Source organism: Chelonoidis abingdonii, chromosome 3 (genome assembly GCF_003597395.2).
Source record: "Chelonoidis abingdonii isolate Lonesome George chromosome 3, CheloAbing_2.0, whole genome shotgun sequence".
NCBI classification, from domain to species: Eukaryota; Metazoa; Chordata; order Testudines; family Testudinidae; genus Chelonoidis; species Chelonoidis abingdonii.
This window is the reverse complement of record NC_133771.1, coordinates 7181298-7206031: the sequence shown is the minus strand read 5'-3', so window position 1 is coordinate 7206031 and position 24734 is coordinate 7181298. Positions and strand designations below refer to the sequence as shown.

The following is a 24734-nucleotide window of genomic DNA, read 5'->3' as shown; positions in this document are numbered from 1 at the left end:
GTTCTTAGCTGTACTGCTGATTGCATATGTATTATAACAGAATGATAGCTCTCAAGGTTAGAACCATCTGTCTGAATAAAGCTTGGCTGTTCTAAATCCTCTAAAATCTGTACAGGTAATCAGATTGCCTTGAAATTTGGTGTGTCTCATGGAGATATAGGATAAAGTCTGCAATCCCAATTTAGGGCCATTTGACTAAGGGGTTCCTGAAGTAAAGCCCCTGGAAGAGAAAAAAGCTTTTCTTAAAGTTGCACATTCTGGTATTGCTTTTTTGCCCACAGATAGTGATCAAACCAGAGATCAGATCATTGCACCAGGGTCTCAAATGCTCAAGAGTTACCCCAGTAGAGTGTATAGCACCTACCAGCCCTTTGGGGGAAATCAAATTAGATGCGGATTATAATCCATTATGCTCCTGAGCTTTAGCACGTCTAACTAGCATGAAGCAAACTATTTTTCTAACATGTAACAGCTGAAATCTCATTCCTGCTGCCTCTTTTTCTGAGTTGGTTTTTAGGATTGTGGTCTCCTGAGTAAGAGGAAAGATGCATTTTGCGCTCTTTCAGGTGAAATATCCTTCTTGACCATCCATGTTCCTATTATGTTCTAACATTGTAATCCTCATCTTTAAAAAAAAAAAAAAAAGAGAAGGGGAATAAAAGTTTAAATTTTCTTATTTTCAAGGTTTGGGGGTGGAAGTCTTTGTGATCTTTAGAGCCTGAATATAACACTGTCCAATTCCAGTTTTTTCATAACATACAACTCGCCAGCTACCAAGGTTTTAGCTACCATTTTTTCACAGGAGCTATCTTGTGTTAAATGCTTAACCAAACTGGACAGCATTAAGTATTCACATTTTAAAAACAGAGTGGTTTTGTCTCAGCTTGCAAGGTCATTGTTTAGAGCCAGAAGTGTGCTGCCTATCCATAACAATAAGGTGGAGATGCCCCCCAACCTCCACATCCTATATCAGAGCTAACTAAAATGTGAATGACTTGTTTATCATGAAGCCATTGCTCATTTAAGGTAATTTTCTGCATGAGTGATGCCATTCTGCTTTTCTGATGCAAGATAGTATATTAGTATGCGGGCTTAGGTAGCTGAGTAGTAGACCCCTGAGGCATTAATCCATTATTCAGAGCTCTTGGGAGGTCTGATCTAAAATGTCTGTTTCATGAGCATTTGAAATTATTCTCTGTGTGTTTTCCTTGTGGTTTGTTGTTTTTACTTGCAGCCTTACCTGGCTTGAGAGTGTGTGTGTGTTTCTTTTACTTTCATTTAAACAAAACAACTCTAAAAACCAACCTAAATTTGTTGTATATCTGATATCTACAGGTTAAAGTCTTTATATTCTGGAAGTGAAAATCCTCAGTATGTATGAAGATGTTTGTATCTTGCATTTGCTGAATTTAGCTGTAAGTCGTCTTTTATGCAAGTTGAAATATCCAATGCTTCCTCCTTTTTGAAAGTTGATTCTATTTTTCATTTTCCACAATAGTTCTTTACTTCTAAGAAAGTCACTTGAAGTTAAAAGGATCACAATACAGTTACTAAAATTGAGTTGCACTGTGATATAAGCTCATGAAATTTGCAAATATGAATAGTCCATCTTGTTAGATTTTAAGACCTCCATTTGTTTACTCCCCTAAAGGATAAAAGCATAGGACACTCTTCTTGATGTGGATAAACAAATTCATAGAGCAGGATCCCATGGTCTATCTTATAATCAGATGCTGGATTGTTTTAATAATGTCACCATCCAGTTAGTGATTATTGCCTTTTGCAGTAACTGTGACTAGTGAGAGTCAAGTCTGTGCATTAAAATTACTAATGCTTTCATAGAAACACATGAAAAATAGTATCATAGGACTTGAGATTTTTATCTTTAAAATACAGCAGTTTCATATAGTATTAGTGATGGGAGAAAATGACCCACATATTTTTTTCTCACTCCTTTCAGAGTAACTTGTGAAATAAAAGATACATATCCAGGTGATGGTCCAGACAGGAGCGTTTTTTCCCCAGAAGCATTATGCTGTTATAGCACCAGTACCACCTAATAAATACAGCAAATACTATAATTCATATAAAGCTAGTATTTTTTAAGTGATCTGTCCCCTCCTGCCTCGTGATATGATTAAACCATTGACTTTGCACTCAGGAGATTCTTAAGTTTCCTTTTGAAACATCTAGTACTGGCCACTGTTGGAGATAGGATGTTGGTCCTGTGGACCTCTAGGGTAAGTCTACATTACCCGCCGGATCGGCAGGTAGCGATTGCTCTATTGGGAATCGATTTATCGCGTGTAGTGTAGACGTGATAAATCAATGCACGATCGTTCTCCCGTTGACTGCTGAACTCCAGCTCGGCAAGAGGTGGAAGCAAAGTCGATGGGGGAGTGGTGGCCATCGATCCTGCGCCGCGAGGACGCGAAGTAAGTGATTCTAAGTCAGTCTAAGATACGTTGACCTCAGCTACATTATTCTCGTAGCTGAAGTTGCGTATCTTAGATCAATTCTCCATCCCCCCCCAGCGTAGACCAGGTCTTAGTCTGCCTATCCAGTATGGCAGTCCCTATGTTCCGACAATCCACTAATGCCTTTAAGTCTGTTTTGAGATCTTTTAACCACTGACTATTGGAGCACCTTTATGGTGTTGCTGGATCAAAGCATCTCTCTCAGCTGCTAGCTGTTTTTCAGTCTCCTGATTAATTCAGTTCTGATTTTCCTATTTGTGCTTCTATCTGTTAAAACTAAAGAAAAGTCAGTTTGTGTCACATGAGATGTGTCCAGCTTGATGCCTTAGCTTTTGCTATTTAGCTATTTCTTCTTGTTGTGTTTTGTAAAAGTGGCATACGTTCTCCTGTAAGTTCTTTTTAACTGGGGTTGTCCCAAGCGCAGTCACAAGATGCCCATCATGGACTGACATTACCAATGCTTGAGATTTCTAGGGCCACACTGTGACTGAGTTGGCTCTAGGAGCTCTGCCTTATGTTGTGGATGCGGTCCTGGGGCAAAAGCCTCAAAGTCTGTTGCCCTCCATTGAAACTTCTGCTATATATGGCGGCACATTGGCTGAAAGGGGTTGAAGAACAAGTTTGTCAAAGCAGAGTGACTCAGCTTGATGTTGACACTGGTGCCATCTGTTTCAGTGGCAGCACATGCAAGTGGAAAGGCTTTACAATGGAGCTTTGATGCCATTTAACAAGCCACCATCTTAGGCAAGATTGAAGTTGTGGGGGGGAGTGTTAAGGTTTTGGCTAGGAGCATTGGTGCATATTCCTTATGGCACTGCCTCCCTCAAAATGCAGGTAGAGATATGCATCTCATAAGATCATGTATGTCCACTGCTATGATTTGTCTGCCCTTTACTCCTGTCCTTAGTTTGCGAGAGCCAGGTGATTTCAAGCCAGACAGTGTTGGCCCACTCAGAGCTGTTAGAGTTATAGGCATGTCGTATGTTTTAGCACAGATCCCATACCTCCAGCTTCACTCTGTGTACGTGGCATTAGTGCTTGCTCTGGTACTCCTTATAACTTTGCACAATGGGACTCAACTGCTCTGGTTCCAGTACTGCATCTGCCACTCATTTTAACTTTGCAACCTGAGATTTATATGCAAAAGGATGAGATAACTCACCAAGCTATTCATGGCCATCCCTTTCATTGTAGCAAGAAACAAGTACACTAGAGCCGTGAGTACAGAATAACCCAATATGTCTGTCTGATTGGATGGTCGTGCCCCCTTCCATCCAGTCTTTGGCCAGCTGGTGAAAAGGGGGAGGGACAGCAGCACTTGCTCATTCCCACAGCTGTCATCAGTGTCTCCATCTGTTATCCTTCCTACAAGCCTGGTTGTTAAGGCCAAAGGTTAGACCTGTGATTCAGATCCCCTGCGCCGACTCCAAGCACTGCCCTAGGTAGGAACATTAACCAGTCTTTTATGTTAGCTATTACATCTAGGACTGTCAAGCAATTAAAAAGATTAATTGCACGATTAATCGTGCTGTTAAACAATAACAGAATACCATTTATTTAAATATTTTTGGATGTTTTCTACATTTTCAGATATATTGATTTCAACACAAATTTCAACAACAGAGAATACGAAGTATACAGTACTCACTTTCTGTTTATTTTAATACAAATATTTGCACTTTAAAAAAAGAAAAGAAATAGTATATTTCAGTTCACCTAATACAAGTACTGTAGTGCAATCTCTTTATCATGAAAGTTGAACTTACAAATGTTGAATTATGTACAAAAAAATAACTGCATTCAAAAATAAAACAATGTAAAACTTTAGAGTCTACAAGTCCACTCAGTCCCACTTCAGCCAATCGCTCAGACAAACAAGTTTGGTTACATTCGCAGGAGATAATGGTGTCCGCTTCTTATTTCCAACGTCACCTGAAAGTGAGAACAGGCATTCGCATGGCACTGTTGTAACTGGCATTGCAAGATATTTACATGCCAGATGCGCTAAAGATTCATATGTCCATTCAAGCTTCAGCCACCATTCCAGAGGATACGGATCCATGCTGATGATGGGTTCTGCTTGATAACAATCCAAAGCAGAGCAGACCAATGCATGTTCATTTTCATCATCTGAGTCAGATGCCACCAGGAGAAGGTTGATATATATATTTTTTGGTGGTTCGGATTCTGTAGTTTCCGCATCAGAGTGCTGCTCTTTTAAGACTTCTGAAAGCATGTTCTACACTTTGTCTCTCTCAGATTTTGGACAGTATTTCAGAACCTTAGGGCGAGTGCTGTAGCTATTTTTAGAAATCTCACATTGGTACCATCTTTGTGTTTTGTCAGATCTGCAGCGACAATGTTCATAAATCAAACATCATGTGCTGGGTCATCATCCGAGTCTCCTATAACATGAAATATATGGCAGAATGAGGGTAAAACAGCAGGGTACATACCAGTCCCCAACCCAAGAAGTTCAGTCACAAATGTAATTAATGCACTATTTTTTTTAACAATCATCATCAGCCTGGAAGTATGTCCTCTGGAAAGGTAGCTGAAGCATGAAGGGACATACGAATGTTTAGAATATTTGGCACACAAATACCTTGCAGCACCGGCTACAAAAGTGCCATGTGAATGCCTGTTCTCACTTTCAAGTGACACTGGAAATAAGAAGCAGTCAGCATCATTTCCCATAAATGTAAACAAACTTGTTCATCTTAGCAATTGGCTGAACAAGAAGTAGAACCGAGTGGACTTGTAGGCTCTAAAGTTTTACATTGCTTTGTTTTTGAGTGCAGTTATGTAACAAAAAAAATTTACATTTGTAAATTACACTTTCACGATAGAGATTGCACTACTGTACTTGTATGAGGTGAATTGAAAAATGCTATTTCTTTTATCATTTTTACAGTGCAAATATTTGTAATAAAAATAATATAAAGTGAGCACTGTACACTTTGTGTTCTGTATTGTAATAGAAATCAATATATTTGAAAACGTAAAAAAAATCCAAAAATATTTAATAAATCTCAATTGGTATTCTATTGTTTAACAGAGCAATTAATCACAATAAATTTTTTTAATTGCCGTTAAGTTTTTTGAGTTAATTGCATGAGTTAATTGCGATTAATTGACAGCCCTAATTACATTGCGGACTTCCAGGCCTACATGTACAAAATAATACATGTAATGATTCTAAGACTGCTGGTTGGTTTTTCAGACAGCAACCCTAAAATTTAAATTTTCAGAGAAAATTCTTTGTTGCAAAAAGGAGATCTTTAACTTGAAATAATTGCTGTTGTCTGTCTACACTCCTGACGTCAAAAGAAGAGAGAGGCATCTGTCATGCAGACAGGCTTCATTATGCTTTATCTCTGTGCAGAAGTAGACTGTTCTGCGAGGAATGCAGAGCAGAGATAAAATTCCACTATCGCAAGTGTCCATCTACTAAAATCACATGTGCTATGAGGCCCCTTAATGAGCATGTTCCCTTTCCCTTTAAAGTGCAAGTGCTGCATTCCCTAACACCCCATGTCTGGTAGCCTTTTAAAATACTATCATTGATGCAGAGGCTGGAGAGCTCTGCAACCACACCCACAGTTATTAAATCACACCAGAACAGGTAGCCTGTTGAAGGAATTGTTTGATGTGTCCCTGCAGTGAGACCTAAATATAGATTTCCTCATTTCAGCGAAACAGAAGTCTTATCTCAGTGGTGTGAGGACTGGGGTACACTACTGTTCTGTGCTATGAACTAATTAACAGTGCAGCAAGATGATCAGTTTTTCCCCAGACCACATTTTTATGTGTGTTCTGCCAAGTAGAAAATTAACATGGCCACAGGCCTGGAATGTTATACACCTGAGCACACAGAGGCTGAAGATAGAGGAAAGCAGGGGTGGACTTCTGGATGAGTAGGGATTAAAAACTATTGATGTCAAGTGTTGCTGGCCTCTTTCATTAGCTAGTTCATCAGAGAAGTTAAGAAGCAGAAGAATTGGGGAATAATAACATTTAGTGTGGACATAGCCCCTGTAACTGCTGATCTCAGCGTTTTTTGTTCAACATTAAACCACAGGGATATATATTAAAAACTCTTCTGCCTCTTCTCATCTGTATGCATATATCACTCCTCTGTGCAGTACAGAAATACAAATAAGTGTTTCCCTCTCTCTCAAACGAGTCTCTCCACCTATGACATTAACTGGCTCTGCTAGAAGCTGCATCCAGACAGAAAGACAGGTAGATGTGACACAAGGAATTCAACAGACTGCAAATAAAACAGAAAAAGTGGGAAAGATTGTAGGGCAGGGGGAGGTGCTTCATTATCCCCAATTCTTGTTAATCTGTAGTAGTATTTCTGGATTAACTGTTTTTGCTGCTGACTATTGATGACGCATGAAGTAAAAGGTTTCAGTAGGTGCCTTAGGACTGTTTTAAGTGGGTTTTTCTTGTTGTACAGGACTGGATGGCCCAGGGCTTCATAATGGGTATGACCCTTTCCACCTCTGTTGCTAATTCAAATCTAGTACCAGATTATTAGTGACCAGAAATCACTACTAGTGATTTGGTGTCCTATGTCACTTAGAATATGAATTCCTGAAAGCATGGTCTGTCTTTTTGTTATGTGTTCATACAGAGCCTAGCACTGTAATTGGGGCCTCTGACTCCTTCTACAATATGAATAAATAATGTTGATAACAGTGAACTGGTGATCGCACAGTAGTTCCTAGCGAACAAGATGTCAGTCTCACAAGAAAAGGCTAAATATTGAATGGGCATAGTGACTGACCTACCTTTCACTATTGATGGTGGTGCTTCTTGGTCAGTATTGAGGCAGGAGTTGGAGGGGCAGGGTATATTCAGCACTGCTGCATGTACCATACTTGTTTAATGGACATTGGAATTCAGTCTCCAAGATTGTCAGTCTGTTCTTTTCATCATCGCTAAACTCTCTTAATTTACGTAGAGGAAAACAAAGCTTGAATTCCAAGGCTTCTTTGTTTCAATTTAAATCCCCAAATTCTCAGTAATACCATGCCAGAAAGTGGATGCTTTATCCACCAAACAGAAAAGAAGCCTCGGGACATCATGTTGATTGTAGATCTAAAATCTCTTAAAATCTTCAGCCTGAGAAATACCAACATTAGTACTGTAGCAGAAATGCTGCGGCACTGTTCTCTTCTTGGATTTTCTAATGCCTGTAGTACATAGCCTTTTGTTAAATTGTAAAAGGCAATTGTTTAACTTAAAAAATGCAGTGTTTGATTTTGAACTGTGAAAGAACTGAGAGCTTGATTTAGGGTCAAAGGTTAATTATCTTTGGCATTGTCAACAGTAAGACCCCAGTTTGCTTTGGTTGCTCCCCTCCCCCTCCAAAGTTGCTTCTGCCAGCTGGAGATGGGCAGGGCTGTGTAGTCATTAATGAAATATTGCCATCACACTAAGAGATCACTGGGATGTAATCTCACCATCTGGAAGCTCTATGGTGGTTCTGAGCTAATTTTTAAATGGCAAATGAGCAGACATAATGAGTGCATCTACTTTGTGCTAATGACTCTCCAAAAATTGATTGCTGCAGAATTAGCTCATTAATTCTATCATGAGTTTTTACTTCATTGATTCCCCCACCCCCCCATGCCATTGATTACAATTCTGGTCTTTGGGGTTTATTTGTCTTGTTGATATGGCGATTGGAAAAACCCAAGAATGATGAACTGCTTACATGCAAAAGTCTATACAATAGTGTTCATTATTAGCTGTGTAGTTTTACCAACATACAGAAATCCCATAATGTTATGGGAGGGGAATAAGAATATATTGTTATACCCTTTAGTTTGCAGTGAGACGTCATAACCTATTTACTACTACTTTGGTATTTAAGGTAATCCTTCATAGATCTTGCCGTGCCTTTCAAAAATAAATGAGCATTTTACAAATGGGGGAACTAAGCCATAGTGATTAAGTGACTTTCTTAAGGTCAGCCATTGAGGCAGTGGCAGAGATGGGAATAGACCTCAGCCCCTTGCTTGGTTCACTGGCTCTCAGCTGCCATTTTCCCCTCTCCCTTCATTACGGTTCAACAACTCTAGATCTCTGAAACTCTGTGTTGTCTTGCATTATGCTCTGAAGTTTAGCAAACGCAAGTTCTGACAAATCAAGGGAAGGAACAAGTTCCATAGTTCGGGTCCCCAAATAGAAAATTCCCCCTGCTATTAGTCCGCCAGCGTTCAGATCTAGAGATTGCTTCACCTGATCTCATAGGGTCTGTCTAGATGGCAAAAAAACAAAACAAAACCAAAAAAAACCCTGCGACAACCAGCTTCAGAGTCTGGGTCTACAGACTTGAACTCATGTTATGGTGCTAAAGCTGTGTTAGACCTTCAGGCTCTGACTCTCAACCCCACTACTTCCCCGCCCTTCATAAGCCTTACTGTGGATTTAAATATCAGTTTGAGGGCAGAGGCTTGGATGACTTGGGGAAAGTGCTAATGCGATACAGAGCTATGTGTTTCCACATCACTAGTCCAGATGCAAGCCCATGCCAGCAGAGACTGAAAGGCCTTAGCTTATAGTTGTTAAGGAACCTGTGTGAAGTGAGTTGCTGAGTTCTACTCTAGTTAAGGATGGTCTAATGGTTAGGGCACTAGCCTGAGGTTCGGGTTCAAGTCTCTGCTTCACTACAGACCTTCTGTGTAATCTTAGGCAAGTCACTTAGGCCATGTCTAAACAAAAATTAAGTCGACCTATATGTCGCAGTAATTACATCACCTGTGCATGTCTACACTTTGCTCCTTGTGGCAGAAGTGCGCGTCCTCAGCAGGAGCTATTGTATTGATTGTACTGTCAGTGTGGGTTATTGTGGGATGGCTCCTGAAAGCCAGTAACAGTCAACGTTTTCAAAAGTGCCTACCCTAAGTTTTATGTAAGAGCCCAGGCACCAAAGTGAGTTGGGTGCTATTAGAGACTACTAACCAATTCTTTTCTTAAATTAAGAACTTTACTTACAACAACTTTGAAGTTTTCTGATTTTTTTCAATGAATTGTAATTGAGCCTCATTTTTTTTAAATCCCACATTGCCAAAAAGGCAGCTTCCTTTTGATTTTGTTAGCACTATTTCAGATCCTCTCTATGGTTTTTCAGTTGTTTACTCCTCTTTGTAATTGGACCGTCAGTGTGTTCGTAGCTAATGCTGCAATAATATTTAATCAATCATCCTGCCAGTAGGACACATTTTTAGATTAGTTTTCAGTACCCAAGACAACAGTGTCAAGGTGTCTGTTCCCTCATGTTTCCTTTTACTGTGTTTGGCAAGATGGTCTCGGGGTCAAATTGCAACTGTCAGTTAGAGGTCTGTAACTGACGTGCATGCATTTGTAGCTGCTTCCATGTGTCATGTGGCAAAGTACAAAGAGTTGGAAATCATTCAGAGCATTGTTAGAGCAGGAAACTTCATGACTGCATCTCTCAGGGATTCTCAGTTTGGCTTAAGAGCCTTTCCTGTTTAATCCTCTAGTTATTTACACCACTTGATCCTGACCAAGGGTGGCTATTTGAAGTAGACAGGCACAATGAAATGAGGCTGGTAGTTTTATCTTGATGAATGGGAACAAAAAGAAACTAGATGCTTTTTTGCAATACTTTCACAATAAAAACCAAAATTCTCGAAAGCATCTGGTACTAGCCACTGCCAGAAACAGGATACAGGAGTAAATAGGAATAGCCATAGCAGATCAATGATCTATGTTCCCAATACTGATGTGTTCTTAGGGTCAGATCTTCCAAATCTTGCTCATTTAAGTAGTTCTGGTCACTTCACTGACTCCAATAACATTATTTGCACAGGTAAAGGCTAGTCCCAAACAACAATTTTAAAATTACACATAGTTGCATAACTTAGTTTCTGGGAAATTGCTCAAAGTTCACTGTTAAATTTGCGCTTTATTTTGATCTGAAGTCCTACATTAAATACCATAGTTTTGAATGCAAGAAGTGGCTTTTCCACTTCGTTGAAATTGTTTTTTCTGAACTAAGCAAAGTTTCTTCTCAAAAATCTTGCTGAAGGTAAGATGGAGGAGTATAAAATCTCCTATTGTTTTCTATAGGTAACAGCAAAACTCTTCAAAGACATTGCTGTGTTTTGCTGATTTTTCTTTACCAGTCATGTCACCCAAAAGATCCCCTATGGTTTAAAAGACATTTTAAAATATTAAGTGTTTTATCTGTAAGTGACCGTATTGGAATGTTTTTAATGACACTCTGGTTGTGTAAATCCATTGACTAACCTGGAGCCAGATGTCACTGACTCATGAGGGAAGAGCTGGGCCTCTAATTCGGAGTTCTTGCTTCCTCCCATTTCTTCCCTTTAATACTTCAGTATTTGTATCTTAAATAAATAATATTATGGTTTGCCTAGCGGCAATAGCAGGTTCCAAATCTCCTGGCCAGTTCTCCCTACCTATCACTGTGGTATCTAAGCTTCATTGATTTCAGCTGGAATTGCACACATGAATGAGGGAGTAGATTTGGGTTCCTTCTGTGCCTTTCCGGACCATCAAAGGTAGCAGTGCAGCAAAGGTGTACAATAGAACCTCAAAGATATGAACCCAGAGTTACAGACTGATGGGTCAACTAGACAGGAGGAGGGAGGGATAGCTCAGTGGTTTGAGCATTGGTCTGCTAAACCCAGGGTTGTGAGTTCAATCCTTGAGCAAAAATCTGTCTGGGGATTGGTCCTGCTTTAAGCAGGGAGTTGGACTAGATGACCCTTGAGGTTCCTTCCAACCCTGATATTCTATGACACCATGTGAAACTGGAGTAACCAATCAGCAGCAGCAAAGACATCCCCCCCCCCCCCAAAAAAGAAACAACAAATACTGTACTGTACCTGTATTGCATCTTAAAGGTAGGCACATCTGAGTTGCCTGTCCCCATCCCCACCTCCTACACATGGGGAAGCCACTTACAGCAAGATGGTGGAGCTGCCAGCCCAAGGCAGCTGGAGCCAGTAGAGCAGGAGCAGCTCTGGGGTCTGCAATGCTTTCACCCTCTTTCTCTTCCCCACCCCACCCCCCGAGCAGGATGCACTGCTTTATGACACACACACACACACACACACACACATACACCGCTGGGAGAGGGACAAGCTTGCAAACTCATGCCAGCACTGAATAGGGAGCTCAACTGCTGCTGAAACCTGGCCTAGGGTGTCAGCTGCTGGATCAGGGCCCAAACTGTGCTCTGTTCAGAGTTACGAATATTTCAGAATTACAGACAACCTCCATTCCCAAGATGTCTGTAACTGAGGTTCTACTGTATACTCTACCCTTTTGGGGAGAGATGTCATATGTTGCTTAGCAGTTGTAACTGCAATTAATTAAAGAACATCCTTGACTGGTACTGTAGGAAGCAGCTCATCTGGTCCTCTTTGGGCTGGAACGATTGGAGCTGTGTTGCTGACTTTAGGTGAAATTTTGGGGTCTTGGCAGAGCCATGTAACTTTTTTTCCTATTCCTTCCTTTAAGGTGTCTGTACACTAACCAAGGAAATTGTTTTAGCACCTTTATAACCCGATCATATTTGAGTAACGTTTTGTATAGAACTCAGAACTTAGAGGAAAGTTCTCACAATTTGCCTGGGCTGCTTTATGCTCAAGGCAGCATGTTGTGCAATCCTAAAAGGAAATAATTTTTCCTGCAGAGCCTCTGAGAGGTGGTTTTGCCATAATTAGAATTGCACTTGGCACGTTAATGGATTGAAACAATCTGGGAATTTCACTCTGTATACCTAAGCTGAGTTTTACTATATCATTTTGCATGTTCCACTGAATGCGTTTAAGTAGGCTTGGAAGGATTAGGTTTTTATCAGTAAATGTCAGTTAATGTTGAATTCACTGTACACACACAAGCTTACGAAAAAATACATCTATCTGTGATTTATAAAAATCTACAGATATGCAAAGTAAGAAAATTTTGGCTTGAGAACTTTTTAGAGGTTGATTTAAGGATATTTACTTCTTTTGTTTTAACGTGATGTTGACAGTTTGTTATAAAACTTTGAATCCCAGCATCTACTGTCATGAAATAATTGACTGACCCCTCCACTCCCCTGCTCCCTGCTATAGGCTAATGGCTCCCCCATGATTTCCCACAACTGTGAAAAAATAAATTGATAAAAATGAAGGACAAAATCCTTAAAACTCCAACTTTTGCACAATTGTGAAAATTTAAATTGATAACAATTGGAAAAAATGCTTAAAAATAAACATTGACATCTGTCAAAATCTTTAATAATCTTAAAATTATCTTATTTTTCACTTAATCTGTTGACTAGTGAGCTGTGGTTAAAGATTCTTTTGAGATGCTATATTTGTATATTCCTGTGTGGCAGGACTGAGTCAGAAGAGTATATTTTTGATCTGTCTTTGTGCTGAAAAGTTGAGCATGTACATAATTAAACCTGTTTTTCACCCATTTTAAGTATAATTCAGATTCCTTCCTCCCTTTCTAATCTGCTAGCGAGGTATCATTCAGGATTCATGTTCCCTCACCTTTTCTTCTGTTCACTCTTGGTATTTATACTGCACTTAGCACCATTGTACCTGACCCCATATAAAAATGTACTCAACTGTGACAGACAGTTAACCTTAGGTCCTCTTCTTCTCTTACCACAGACAAGCAGATGAGTTTTTACTGTAGAAATGCTAGGATAAAAGGTTGGATATTACATTTGTCCTGAATTCACTGAGAGTTATGATCATTCTGACTTCTTGCGGGAAGACAACCGAAGACCTTATTAAATTCACTAGGGACCTTGCCAATTATACATAATTTACCTGGAAGCACTTAAGTGAAAATACTGAAGTGATGGATACTCTAGAAGACACTAAGGGTACGTCTACACTGCACGATTATTTCGAAGTAGTTTAAACCGATATTACAAAACCGATGTTATAAAATCGGTTTTGCGCGTCCACAGTGCGATCAAAAAATCGATTGCTTATGTCCATGGTCCAAGGCTACCATCGATTTCAGGAGCGGTGCACTGTGGGTAGCTGTTCCTCAGCTATCCCATAGTTCCCACTTCCGTGTTGAGAGCACAGTGCCTGATGGGGCATAAAACATTGCCCCGGGTGGTGCTGGGTACAGCCTCACCCCTCCCTTTGTGAAGGCAGCAGACAACCCTTTGGCGCCTTTTTCGGAGTGCATTGAGCAAACGCCATAGCACAGCAATCATGGACCCTGAGATCAACAAACGGTATTCTGACGTGTGTCAACACCTCGCGTACTCTCGTGCTGACTATACTGAACAATGAACTGCAAAGGCAGAAGGAGAGGAGGAGGCAGCTATTGCTGAGCGGCGAGGACAGCGATGACGAGATGGAGGCAGAATTCTCCAAAAACCGCTGGCCCAGCGTTTTGGAGCTACTGCTATTAACGGGGCATCTACTACCCATTGAACGCCGAATTTGGGCACGGGAAACAAGCACAGACTGGTGGACCGCATTGTTTTGACGGTGTGGGACGATTCGCAGTGGCTGCGAAACTTTCGCATGCGTAAGAGCACTTCCTAAGAACTTTGTGACATGCTTTCCCCTGCCCTGAAACGCCATAATACAAACATGAGAGCAGCCCTCACAGTGGAGAAGCGAGTGGCAATAGCCCTCTGGAAGCTTGCAAGCCAGACAGCTACCGGTCAGTCGGAAATCAATTTGGAGTGGGCAAATCTACTGTGGGGCGGCAGTGATGCAATAGCCAAAGCAATCGTTAAGCTGCTGCTACGAAAGGTTGTGACTCTGGGAAACGTGCAGGTGATAGTGGATGGCTTTGCTGCAATGGATTTTCCGAACTGTGGTGGGGCCATAGATGGAACCCATATCCCTATCTTGGCCCCAGAACACCAGGGCACCCAGTACGTGAACCGCAAGGGGTTTTTCAATGGTGCTGCAAGCACTGGTGGACCACAAGGGATGTTTCACTCACATCCACGTGGGATGCCCAGGAAGGGTTCATGACGCTCGCGTCTTCAGGAGCACTAGTCTGTTTAAACGGCTGCAGCAAGGGAATTACTTCCAGACCAAAAATAACCGTTGGGAATGTTCAAATGCCTATAGTTATCCTGGGGACCCAGCCTACCCCTTGATGCCATGGCTCATGAAGCCATACACTGGCAGCCTGGACAGTGGTCAGGAGCTGTTCAACTACAGGCTGAGCAAGTGCCGGATGGTGGTAGAATGTGCATTGGCCGTTTATTTCCGTCCACACGAACCCTAATCCGAGTTATCACTATCGAATTTAGCGCTACTCCTCTCGTTTGGGAGGAGTTCCGAAATCGATTTAAGGAGGCGGTTAACTCGGTATTAATGACGACGTCGTGTGAATGGATACAGCGTTAAATTGGTATATCGGCCATTAAACCGATTTAAAGTCGCAGTGTAGACCTGGCCTGAGATAGGATAGAGACACTAAGATAGGATAGGCCAGCTGACAAGAAAGTTCTGTCCCCTTTCCCTACAAGTCCTCCCTCTTCTAACACAGGTAACATTCCTGATGAGCCTAAGGCAAACAGTGAGAGATGCCAGTCCCATTCCATTAAGGACCTTAAATGTAACTCCTTATTTAATGTAGTGTAGAGATGGGATCATAGCGGTGACATGCTTACACCTATCTGTGTTTAACAGGTAGGCTGCCACATGCCAGGCCTGGTGGAGATTTTCAGCATCAGAGTTTTCATTCCCAGTTAGTGTTCCAACTATATTGTCCTGAGCATTTGGTTTTGTGGACTGTGCTGTTCAGAGCAACTATGGTCTTTGGGTTAATAGAGTTGCTTCAGTCTAAACTCTCAAAGCAAATCTGAGGCAGAATTTTTCAGCTACGCGGAGCAGGGCTTGGTTTAAAGCCAAGTCTTGTGAATAATTCAAGCACTTTCAAGGAAATTCTTATTATGTTCACTACTTTAAAAACCCCAATTAACTGTGTTCATTTAAAAAAAATCTCCTCAATCCAGTGTGTATGTGTGAGACTCTTACCCCATTATTGATGGATGATTCTGTACTGTGTCTTCAGCAGAATATAGATGCATCATTTTGAGCGACGGGAATGTTGGGCTTTGTCTGGGTAGCTTCACCTGAAAAAGGCCCATCAGCTGGCTGGGTGGAAACTTGTGTGCAGCAGTGAGTAGTAAAGAGAAGACTCACATCACCAAGATCTTTACAGCAGACATATCTTCTACAGATGTATTATAGACACATTAAATGTTGCTGCTTCTCTAACCTGTGACCCATTGTGAGATATAACCAAGTTATCTGCGAGTAGTTGAAACTATGTATTGTTTTGTTAGTTGCCACTTTGATTTCTCTTAACACTCTGCACTCCCTATCCTTTTCTTGACCAGGAGGATGGCAGTATAACTCTGTTAGTTTATTTGTATTCTCATGACTTGGGATTTGTATCCATATAGATTCTCCTATATGGTCCTTTTCATTATGAAATTCTCATTAGATACCATGGAATCTTTCATGTATAGGGCTATTCCCCTGTGTCTATGACCTTTCCTTCCTGTATAATTTTTAGCCAGTTATTAGTGTCCCATTCATCTATTTTTTCACCACATTTCAGTAATGCATATTATGTTAAGCTTATCTTGTGTTGCCAGGGATTCCAATTTACCTGAATTTATTTTCAGACTTTCCCCACTGGTGTAAAGACACACATTCTGGTTTTTCACCGTGTACCTGTTTTTATTTAACTCCTTAGTTAGACACTCTGTAATTTTTCCAAAGAGGCACGTTTTTCTGACCTATACTTCATTAGACACCGATGCCTTTGTATTACTGACATCCCTAGTGGGTATATTTGTCTGACTGATGTGTTCCTCAGCACCTCTCTGCTTTCCCCCAGCTCTTAGCTTAAGTAATCCCCCGTAAACTTGTTAACTTTCTGTGCCAGCAGTCCATTCTGCTTTGGTTAAGATGCAGTCCGTTTCTTGTGTATATGCTCTCTCTTCTCCATAAAGTTCCCTGGTGCTTAATACATTTAAATCTTTGTCTTTACACCATTTTCTCATCCATGAATTGAAGCCCGGGCATTCCCCTGTATAGTTGGACCTGTGTTTGGAACTGGAAGCTCTCAGAGAAAGCTACTGTAAAGACCTTGGGAAAAGACCTTTTTCCTAATAATATACATCTGGCTTCCATACTTACCATAAAATATTAACCTGCACTCCTTCCTGAGATAACTAGTTCTAAGGCTTCCTCTTCCATCCTATAGATTTTTGTTTTAGAAACACGCATGAGACCTGTCTGGTCTGGCTGCCAAGGTGAGTCAGCAAAATAGTTCTGAATCTCCACACAGGGTCCTAAAGCTTGACAATTGGTCACAGTGGGAATGAGCGGGATTCTCACACCTCCCACTTCTTGTTCCTGAGCCAGTTCAGAAAAGTGTCTCTTGTTGAAAGACGTGACTCTGTGAAGTAAATTGTTGGCTTTGAATTTTGAACAAAAGACCTCAGGAAGGGATTTAGATTGTGATTCTCCACATGACAGTGTCACGTCTTCCTCTGGGGCACCTGGCTAGCCAAGCTGCAAAATCATTCTTCTTAATGATTTGAACCTATTGCCCTCAAATGAGGAAGAGTTCTGACATAACTAGCCTCATTTAATAGCTCTTAGTGCAGACAGCACTAGCCTCTGACACAGCCTGTAATATCTTTAAAACCTCCCACAAATTATCTAAGTCTTTATCTTGAAGAGGACATTTAAATAGTTCAGATCAAGGTGTTTTTAATGCTAACGATAAGAATTAGTAATTGTTCTTCAGTTTCAAAAGGGTTTTTTTTTTTATATTGAGCTTCATTAATCTTTTTAAAATGAAGTACTCTAACTGGTCAAATGGCAGGGCAGCTCTTTTGTGTTACTGCCAGAGATTTGTGTCGCATTTCTCTAGGCGTCTGTACTGTTCTGAGAATGAATGCAGGTAAAACAAATTTTTTCAGGCAACATATTTGCAAAGGCAGCAGCTCACAAAAGTTGTAAGTAACCAACCCTCGAGGGGGTCAGTGAACAGTGGCAGAAGATTTGTAGGCCTTTGCTGTGCGTTTTTGTTTTGCTTTATACAATAGACTTAAACTGTGTGCAACCCTGTACTTAGGTGTTTGTTTTTGAAAATGCTGACAAAGCAATAGGCACTTCTTACTGCTTTAAAAGTTTTTTTTTCCCTTTTCCCGGGACTGTCTTTCATAATTCATAGACTTCAGGGCCAGAAGGGATCATTCTGGTCATTTCATCTTACCTCTACCTGTGCATAACATACGCCATGAATTTCAGCCAGAACTTCATATTTGGACATGATGTGAATGGGTTACCATAGACATTCTGAAGTGTAGCTGTGGTGCCTTTTCTCTCAGGAGAGATCAATGACCCCTGAAAGCAGGCAAATAAAACTGGCACATCAAAAGCTGGAGTTTGATTCTAAGGATAGGAAGGAGTGAGAGCAGCAGAATAAGGACAAATGGATTTTAAAAAAGCAGACTTTAGCAAACTCAGAACTGAATGTAAGTGGTCCATGGGAAATAAATCTAAGGGAAAAAGAGTTCGGGAGAGCTGGCAGTTTCTCAAGAGAACCAATATTAAAGGCATTGCAAATAAATTACCAGATGCAAAGGAAAGATAACAAGACTAGTAAAAGGCCAATTTGCTCCATCAGAAGTTCTTCAGTGACCTGAAAATCAAAAAGGTAGTGCTGACCGCAACACTTGGTAAGGCAACTCCCATCTTTCATGTGCTGTAATATATATACCTTCCAGCAAACTGTAATTTCAACACTTATGTCTCCATGCATCTGATGAAGTGGGTTTTAGCCCACGAAAGCTTATGCCCAAATAAATGTGTTAGTCTCTAAGGTGCCACAAAGACTCCTCGTTGTTTTTGCTGATACAGACTAACACGGCTATCCCTCTGAACACTTCACCAAAGGGATTAGCATCTTTGCAGTGCTTTGTGAACATCCAACTCTGTAGAGATGCGAAGTATTTAAGTAGTTTGGTAACAGTACTAAAAATAAAGTGCTTTTACATGAACATCCCAAGGAATTAACATGGCTGAAGCAAACTTACTCTGAATGTTGTGCATGTGGGAACAGAAGGGTTGATAATTGGACTGATTAAGTCTCTATGTAGTAATGTGGTTAATTCCTGGATAGGGAAAGAGCCAATTCCTAAGTGCCACATTTTCCAGGAACTGACTGGAGGGACAGAGTTAGAAACAAAAGTTTAAGCGTCTCTTTCTTTAAGCAGTGCCAGGTATTTTCTGTCCCTGTCAGCCAGCCTGACTACCAACGATTTCTATAATGCACTCAGAAGGGTTTGTCTATCTGTTTGTCCTTCCTTGTCCCTCATTTGATGACTAATGCCTGCATCTGTGTATAATTAGAGATAGGGTGGGGGCGGCTGTTATCACTCTCTCCTGTAACGTTGTCCCTCCGCTGGATGTTACTGAAAAGCCAGTGTTCTTCCAGGGCATTGGGCTCATCCTGGAGTTGGTCACCATAGGATCTAATTAAGGAAGAAAAGAGGAAGAATGAGGGAGAAGAGCCTGTTTAAGAACAATAGCATTCTAAAGCTTCCCCTTTAATGAGGAAATTGAATTTGTGACTGCGGAGCCCACTTGTACATTTAAAGTGGATCCAAGCATATTTATGTGAGTGAAGACAGAGCTTGCTGGATTTCAGGGCTCTTCAGCTCTCTGTAATGATGTCTGCAGCTGCACCTCTGCCTCTCAAGAGCTTGTCTTTGCTTTGTGTTAAACTTATCCTTAGTTGAGCTCTTGATACTTAGGAACATTAAATGGTTATTCTAATTGTAGCCCTCCATCCCTGCTCACAATCATCCCTCTTAACAGGAGGACGGGTAGGTGTGTTGCTCTGTTCAGCTGTTTTACCAGGTTCCTACACCTCTGTCCCCAAAAGCAGAGCACAGTCTTTCCGGAATGCTAATGACTAACTACCCCCAGCCCATCCATGGCAGCAGCCTGGAAAGCCAGTGGCTAGGATTTACCCCAAGGAATTTAGGTACCTAACTCCCATTCATTTTGACTTCCTGAGAGTTCGGCACTTTTCTCTCTCAGATCCCTTGGAAAATGCTAGTCACTGTGCCTTAACAATAAGTTGTAAGAGAGTAGGTGAGCTTGCTTTAGTGAACTATCTACCTGTCTGGTTTATAAATTAACCCTAAAGAGATTCGATCACCCCCAGTCAGAGGTTGCCTAGAGACTAGCTAAATTCCAAAGATTTTGTGAGGCATTATGCAGGGGGAAGTGACGGGATGCTGGCTGCTGTGCTAGGGACCATAGGCTGGTGAAGATCTCCGCATAGTTTGCCTGCTTCCTTCCTGCTGTCCTAGCATAGCATAATACATCTTGGGGGTAGAGGGAGGCTTGTTTACTTAACAGAGGGTCAGACATAGCCCTCCCCCAGCAGCGATGTGCACACCAGGTTGTTCTGCAGTTTATCCAAAACCTCATTGTTCAAATGTCTCCAAAACCCTTCAGAAAAACAGGATTATACAGTGTAGCTTTGCTTTACTCTCCTCTATTACATATCTCATCAGTGAAAATCACTTGTCTGCATATCTCTGATTTCCAGGGCCTGATCTCTTGCTGTATATCACTGCACTGATGAGTTTTGCCCCTCTATTTTGTTGCAGGAGTTGGCACCAGGAATTATTACAGGAAGATTGGCTATGAGCTGGAAGGGCCATATATGGTGAAAAGGCTGGACTACTGCCCTTAACAAGGGGCACGGAAACCCCATCTTCAGACCAGATGTGCTGCTGAGAGCAGGGCAGAGATGATGCTGACTAACCTTGGCAAGAAAGCTCGGGGGAAGGAATGCAAGCTTAAAACAGAGGTCTGCTTGTTGCTAAGTATTTGTTATGCTGGAGTCCCCAGCCGTAAATTGAAATCTCTACTGGGAGGGACCCATATTACTCTCCTGAGAGACCGTCCATTGTCAGTGGGGATCTCATGAGAGAGCCACTCATCTTATTAGCTGACATGATACTGCTGGAGTTGGTGCAATAATGCATTGAAATGAGCAGAGTTGTGATGTTTTTCTGATTGAACGTTCTCATTTTAGAGGGCCCAGTTGAACATCTTGCTCATGTTCTAGCCGCATGTCCATTATGATGTCACTAGCATCATATTTAAAACTTAGGCATGGAAACCTTGCAGTCAGTTGAAGTTGGGCTTGCAAGTTACTCGGGAAGCACAAATATTGTATTATTATTTTATGCATCTATTTTTAAATTGGGCTGGCTGTCTTCTCTCCATACCAAGTAACAAGATTTAATTATTTTGGGGAAGGTGTGTGTGGTGGGGGCAGAGTGGTTTGTAAACAGTTTGGTTATTGTCAAGATTCTGAGATTCACATTTTGACTAACTCTGCACTAGGGCAGAGTCTGACTTTTGGATCATTCCAGCAATGAGAGATTCTAAGAAAAGTCTTTTCAGAAGAGTCAGAATAAGTGTCCGATGTGAGACCAAGCACAAACCTCAGTGTGTAAAGGCTGTGTGTTCAGCTAATTTCCTCAGTATTGCCCACTCCCCTATATTGGGGAATCCTGGGGTACAGTAGGTTTATAAGTGCTCTTTGTGCTGCAGTATTTGAGCACTCAGAAGGATATTTTTAAAAGCATTATGCTAGATTTTAGCTGCTTGACTCATTAAAGTCAATGGGAGCCATGCAGCAAAAATTGAATGGAATGCATTAGACTGTATCTCTGCATGATAGGAGAGAAGCAGCTTGAACTCTTTTGTAGTCTTTCAACCTGAAATGGGGTTGAAATCAAGGGAAGCCATGTGTACCGAGCTCAGCATTTTACACATGCTACTCCTATGAATCTGCCACAAGTCTTCTGGAAGCTTCAGGTGTAATAGCTGCTCATAGACACATGATTAACTTGAAAAGAGTTCCTGCAGTTGTGTTTCAATGCTGTTCATTAACTATGACTGCCACCAGGATCTATTGCCGCTTCAGAACATTGGCTCTGGGGTCATGGGCTAAGAGCTGCTCTGACGTCCGCTGACGCACACCTAACCAAGGAAGGGGAGAAATATGGGCAGGCTGTAGACATGCATTCTTTCTGGAGAGAATCTTTTAATAGAATTGTGTAAAAAATAGATGACAATAAACTTTATATTATTAAAGTGTGCACTTCTTAAAGGTGTCCTTCATTTTAAGGCTTCAGCGGCTAAAACGCATCCAGACCAGTTTAACTCAGAGGTAGGAAAATTCCATGCCATTTTTGCTTTCTAATGGTGTATACAGACAGCCTGCTTTTCAAATAAGAAAAAGGTGGGGTGGGGTGGTGGGGGATTTGTGCTTGGTTTTTTTACAGGTCTTTTCTATCTTGCAAGTCTTTGTGGTAACTGAAGAACTGGTAGAATTCTGACGTAAATACAGATGAAATCAAACCTGATTCATTGAAGGAGGATGATTTTTATTCAGAACGTTTAAAATTCTCTTTGAGGGATAGTTTGTTTTATTATCACCTGTTTAGCTTAAATGACTCATATACACTTGGAATAAAAATAAAACTCCTGCTTTAAGATTCAACAACCCCTCCCACTATCCTTTAAATAAGGGCTGAGAATTCTCACAATCCACATTTCTGAAACCTTCAGGTCTTCCAGCAAAACCAGGGAAGACAAGATTTGACATCTTTCAAGCCACTTGCTTGCTTCATCAAGAAGCATCAAAAGGTACAAAACCAATGATCTAGTTTTCCTTTTACAGGTCACCTCATGGTTCTCTGTTATGTCTTCTTCCTGCACTTGCTCTGCTTCTGCCAGAACGCAGATGCATTAGCCTCTGTTGGCCATGCCCTGATTACACAGATATCTAGAACCATAATGGAACCTTCTGCACTTCGCATTCCACAAAATATCAACCCATTGATGTTAGCAGCAGCATCCTGTGCAAGTTGCAATTTGAGTAATCAAATTTTGCTGAGCTGAATTCTCCTGACAGTTTCAAGTGGACAAAGTTTTCTTTATTTCCTGGCCTAAACCCCTGTGTGACATTGCTGTGCACAAATCAGCTGCTACATTGCACCCTAAAGCAGGGGTGGGCAAACTTTTTGGCCTGATGGCCACATCTGGGTATGGAAATCATATGGTGGGCCATGAATGCTGACAAAATTGGGTGTGGGAGGGACAGATGTGGGTGCAGGCTCTGGAGTGGGGCCAGAAATGAAGAGTTCAGGGTGCAGGAGGGGGCTCCGGACTGGGACAGGGGGGTTGGATGCAGGGGGTGTGTGGTGAGGGCTCTGGCTGGTGGTGCAGGCTCTGCGGTGGGACTGGGGGTGAAGGGTTGGGAGTGCAGGAGGGTGCTCTGGGCTGGGACCGAGCAGTTCAGAGGGTGAGAGAGGGATCAGGAATGGGGCAGAGGGTTGGGGCGTGGGAGGGGCTCAATGGTGTAGGTTCCAGGCAGCGCTTACCTCAAGCAGCTCCCAGAAGCAGCGGCATGTCCCCTCTTCCGCTCCTACATGGAGGCATGGCCAGGCGGCTCTGCGCACTGTCCTGTCTGCAGATGCTGCCCCGCAGCTCCCATTGGCCATGGTTCTTGGCCAATGGAAGCCACGGGGGGAGGGCAGCACTTGGGGCGGGAGGTAGTGTGCAGAGCTCCTTGGCTGCCCCTGTGCATAGGAGACATAGGGGGGACATGCTGCTGCTTCCAGAAGCTATGCGGAGTGAGGAAAGCTCCTGACCTTGTTCCCCGGCTGGAGCACCAGAGCTGGGCAAGCCCTGGACCCCACTCCCCAGCGGGAGCTCGAAGGCTGGATTAAAACATCTGAAGGGCCAGATGGGGCCCCCGGGCCGTAGTTTTCCCATCTCTGCCCTAGGGCTGCCCTTCAGCGGTGGATAGTGATTCCTTAGCTCTATTTTTAAAAGCATTTGGGAACCTGTATGTTGAAATTTATTTTGTAAATGTGTGATCTCTATTCTATTCTAGATAGGTTTTTATACCATGCTCATTGTCGTAGTATCTGAGTACCTTCCAGTAGTGCATTAAGTAATGTGATATGTGTTGTTTGTTCTCTCATCCTCTTCCCAGAGCGGGGAGTGTTTGCAGTGGAATATCTTGGTTTGGTAGGGTTTTTTATTTATTAAATAAATATACCTGTTGCTATGTGTTTATATTAAGGAAGGAAAGGTCAAAGAAATGCACCTTGCAGTTGGAAGAGTGGTGACATTAGACATGGTCTTTAGTTCCTGAGGAAGTTTATTCCACAGCCTTGGACCACCCCTGGAGAAAGGTCTGTCTCCTGCACAGATAAGCTTTATTCTTGTTGAGAGTTCCGTTGTGGCAGAGGAGCTAAGTTGTCAACCATGGTCTTCGCCCCGGACCTTTAGATAGTCTTTTAGGTATCCTGGACCCAGACTATGGAGAACTTTGAAGATAAGGACCAAGACCTTGAACTTCATTCAGAATCTGTGGGAAGCTCACAATAACCCATGTTGCTGAGGACACGTGCTGCAGCATTTTGTACTAGTTGGGTTTTCCTAAGTGCTGAAGGTTTCATGTCCAGGTACATAGCATTGCTGTAGTTCAGGTGAGAAGTGGTGAAGGCATGAATAACTGAGGCCAAGTTTCTTCTGCCAGGATAGGATGGAGTCTCCTAACCAACTGGAGATAGTAGAAAGCATTACTTGCAGTTGCTGTGATGTGAGAGTTCAGCATCTATGAGGAATCAAATAATACTTCCAGACTATAGACTTAATTGACCAGTTGTGGATGTCAAACTTCAACCAATGGAGATTGCACAGTCCTCAAAATACATTCCTCTGACCATTTTGCTTGGGTTCAGCTTCAGCCATCTGTTCTCATCCAGGCACTGGGCCATTTTATGTTAAGGATGGGTAGAGCTGTGTGTCATCTGCATATTGCTGGCACTTGAATCCATGTTGTCTGACTAGTTCACCTAGTGTTTTCATGTAAATATTGAAAAGGACTAGAGAGAGAATTGGTCCTTGTAGGATCCCCACAAGTGGAAGAGTCTGGTGGTGTAGGTGCAGTTTCCCATCACTACTTGTTGGGTGTCCCCCATCAAGAAGGACTCAAACAACTATAGTGCATTACCCTGGACACCTGCCACTTCACTCAGGTGTGGCAGCAGTATCTCGTGATCAGCACTGTCAAAGGCTGCAGAGAGGGCCAGAAGGATGAAAATGAATGACTGTCACTCTATTCACTATCAGT

The 24734-nt window shown here is 41.9% G+C and overlaps 1 protein-coding gene across 1 annotated transcript in view; it reads left to right on the top strand.

Moving 5' to 3' along the window:
• Positions 1-21960, top strand: part of ELP3 (elongator acetyltransferase complex subunit 3) — a 141648-nt gene extending 119688 nt beyond the window's left edge. The window contains 1 exon segment of the mRNA XM_032790883.2: positions 20179-21960. Within this exon segment, the coding sequence (XP_032646774.1) occupies positions 20179-20264 (86 nt within the window). The 3' untranslated portion in view covers positions 20265-21960.
• Positions 21961-24734: the final 2774 nt, after the last annotated feature.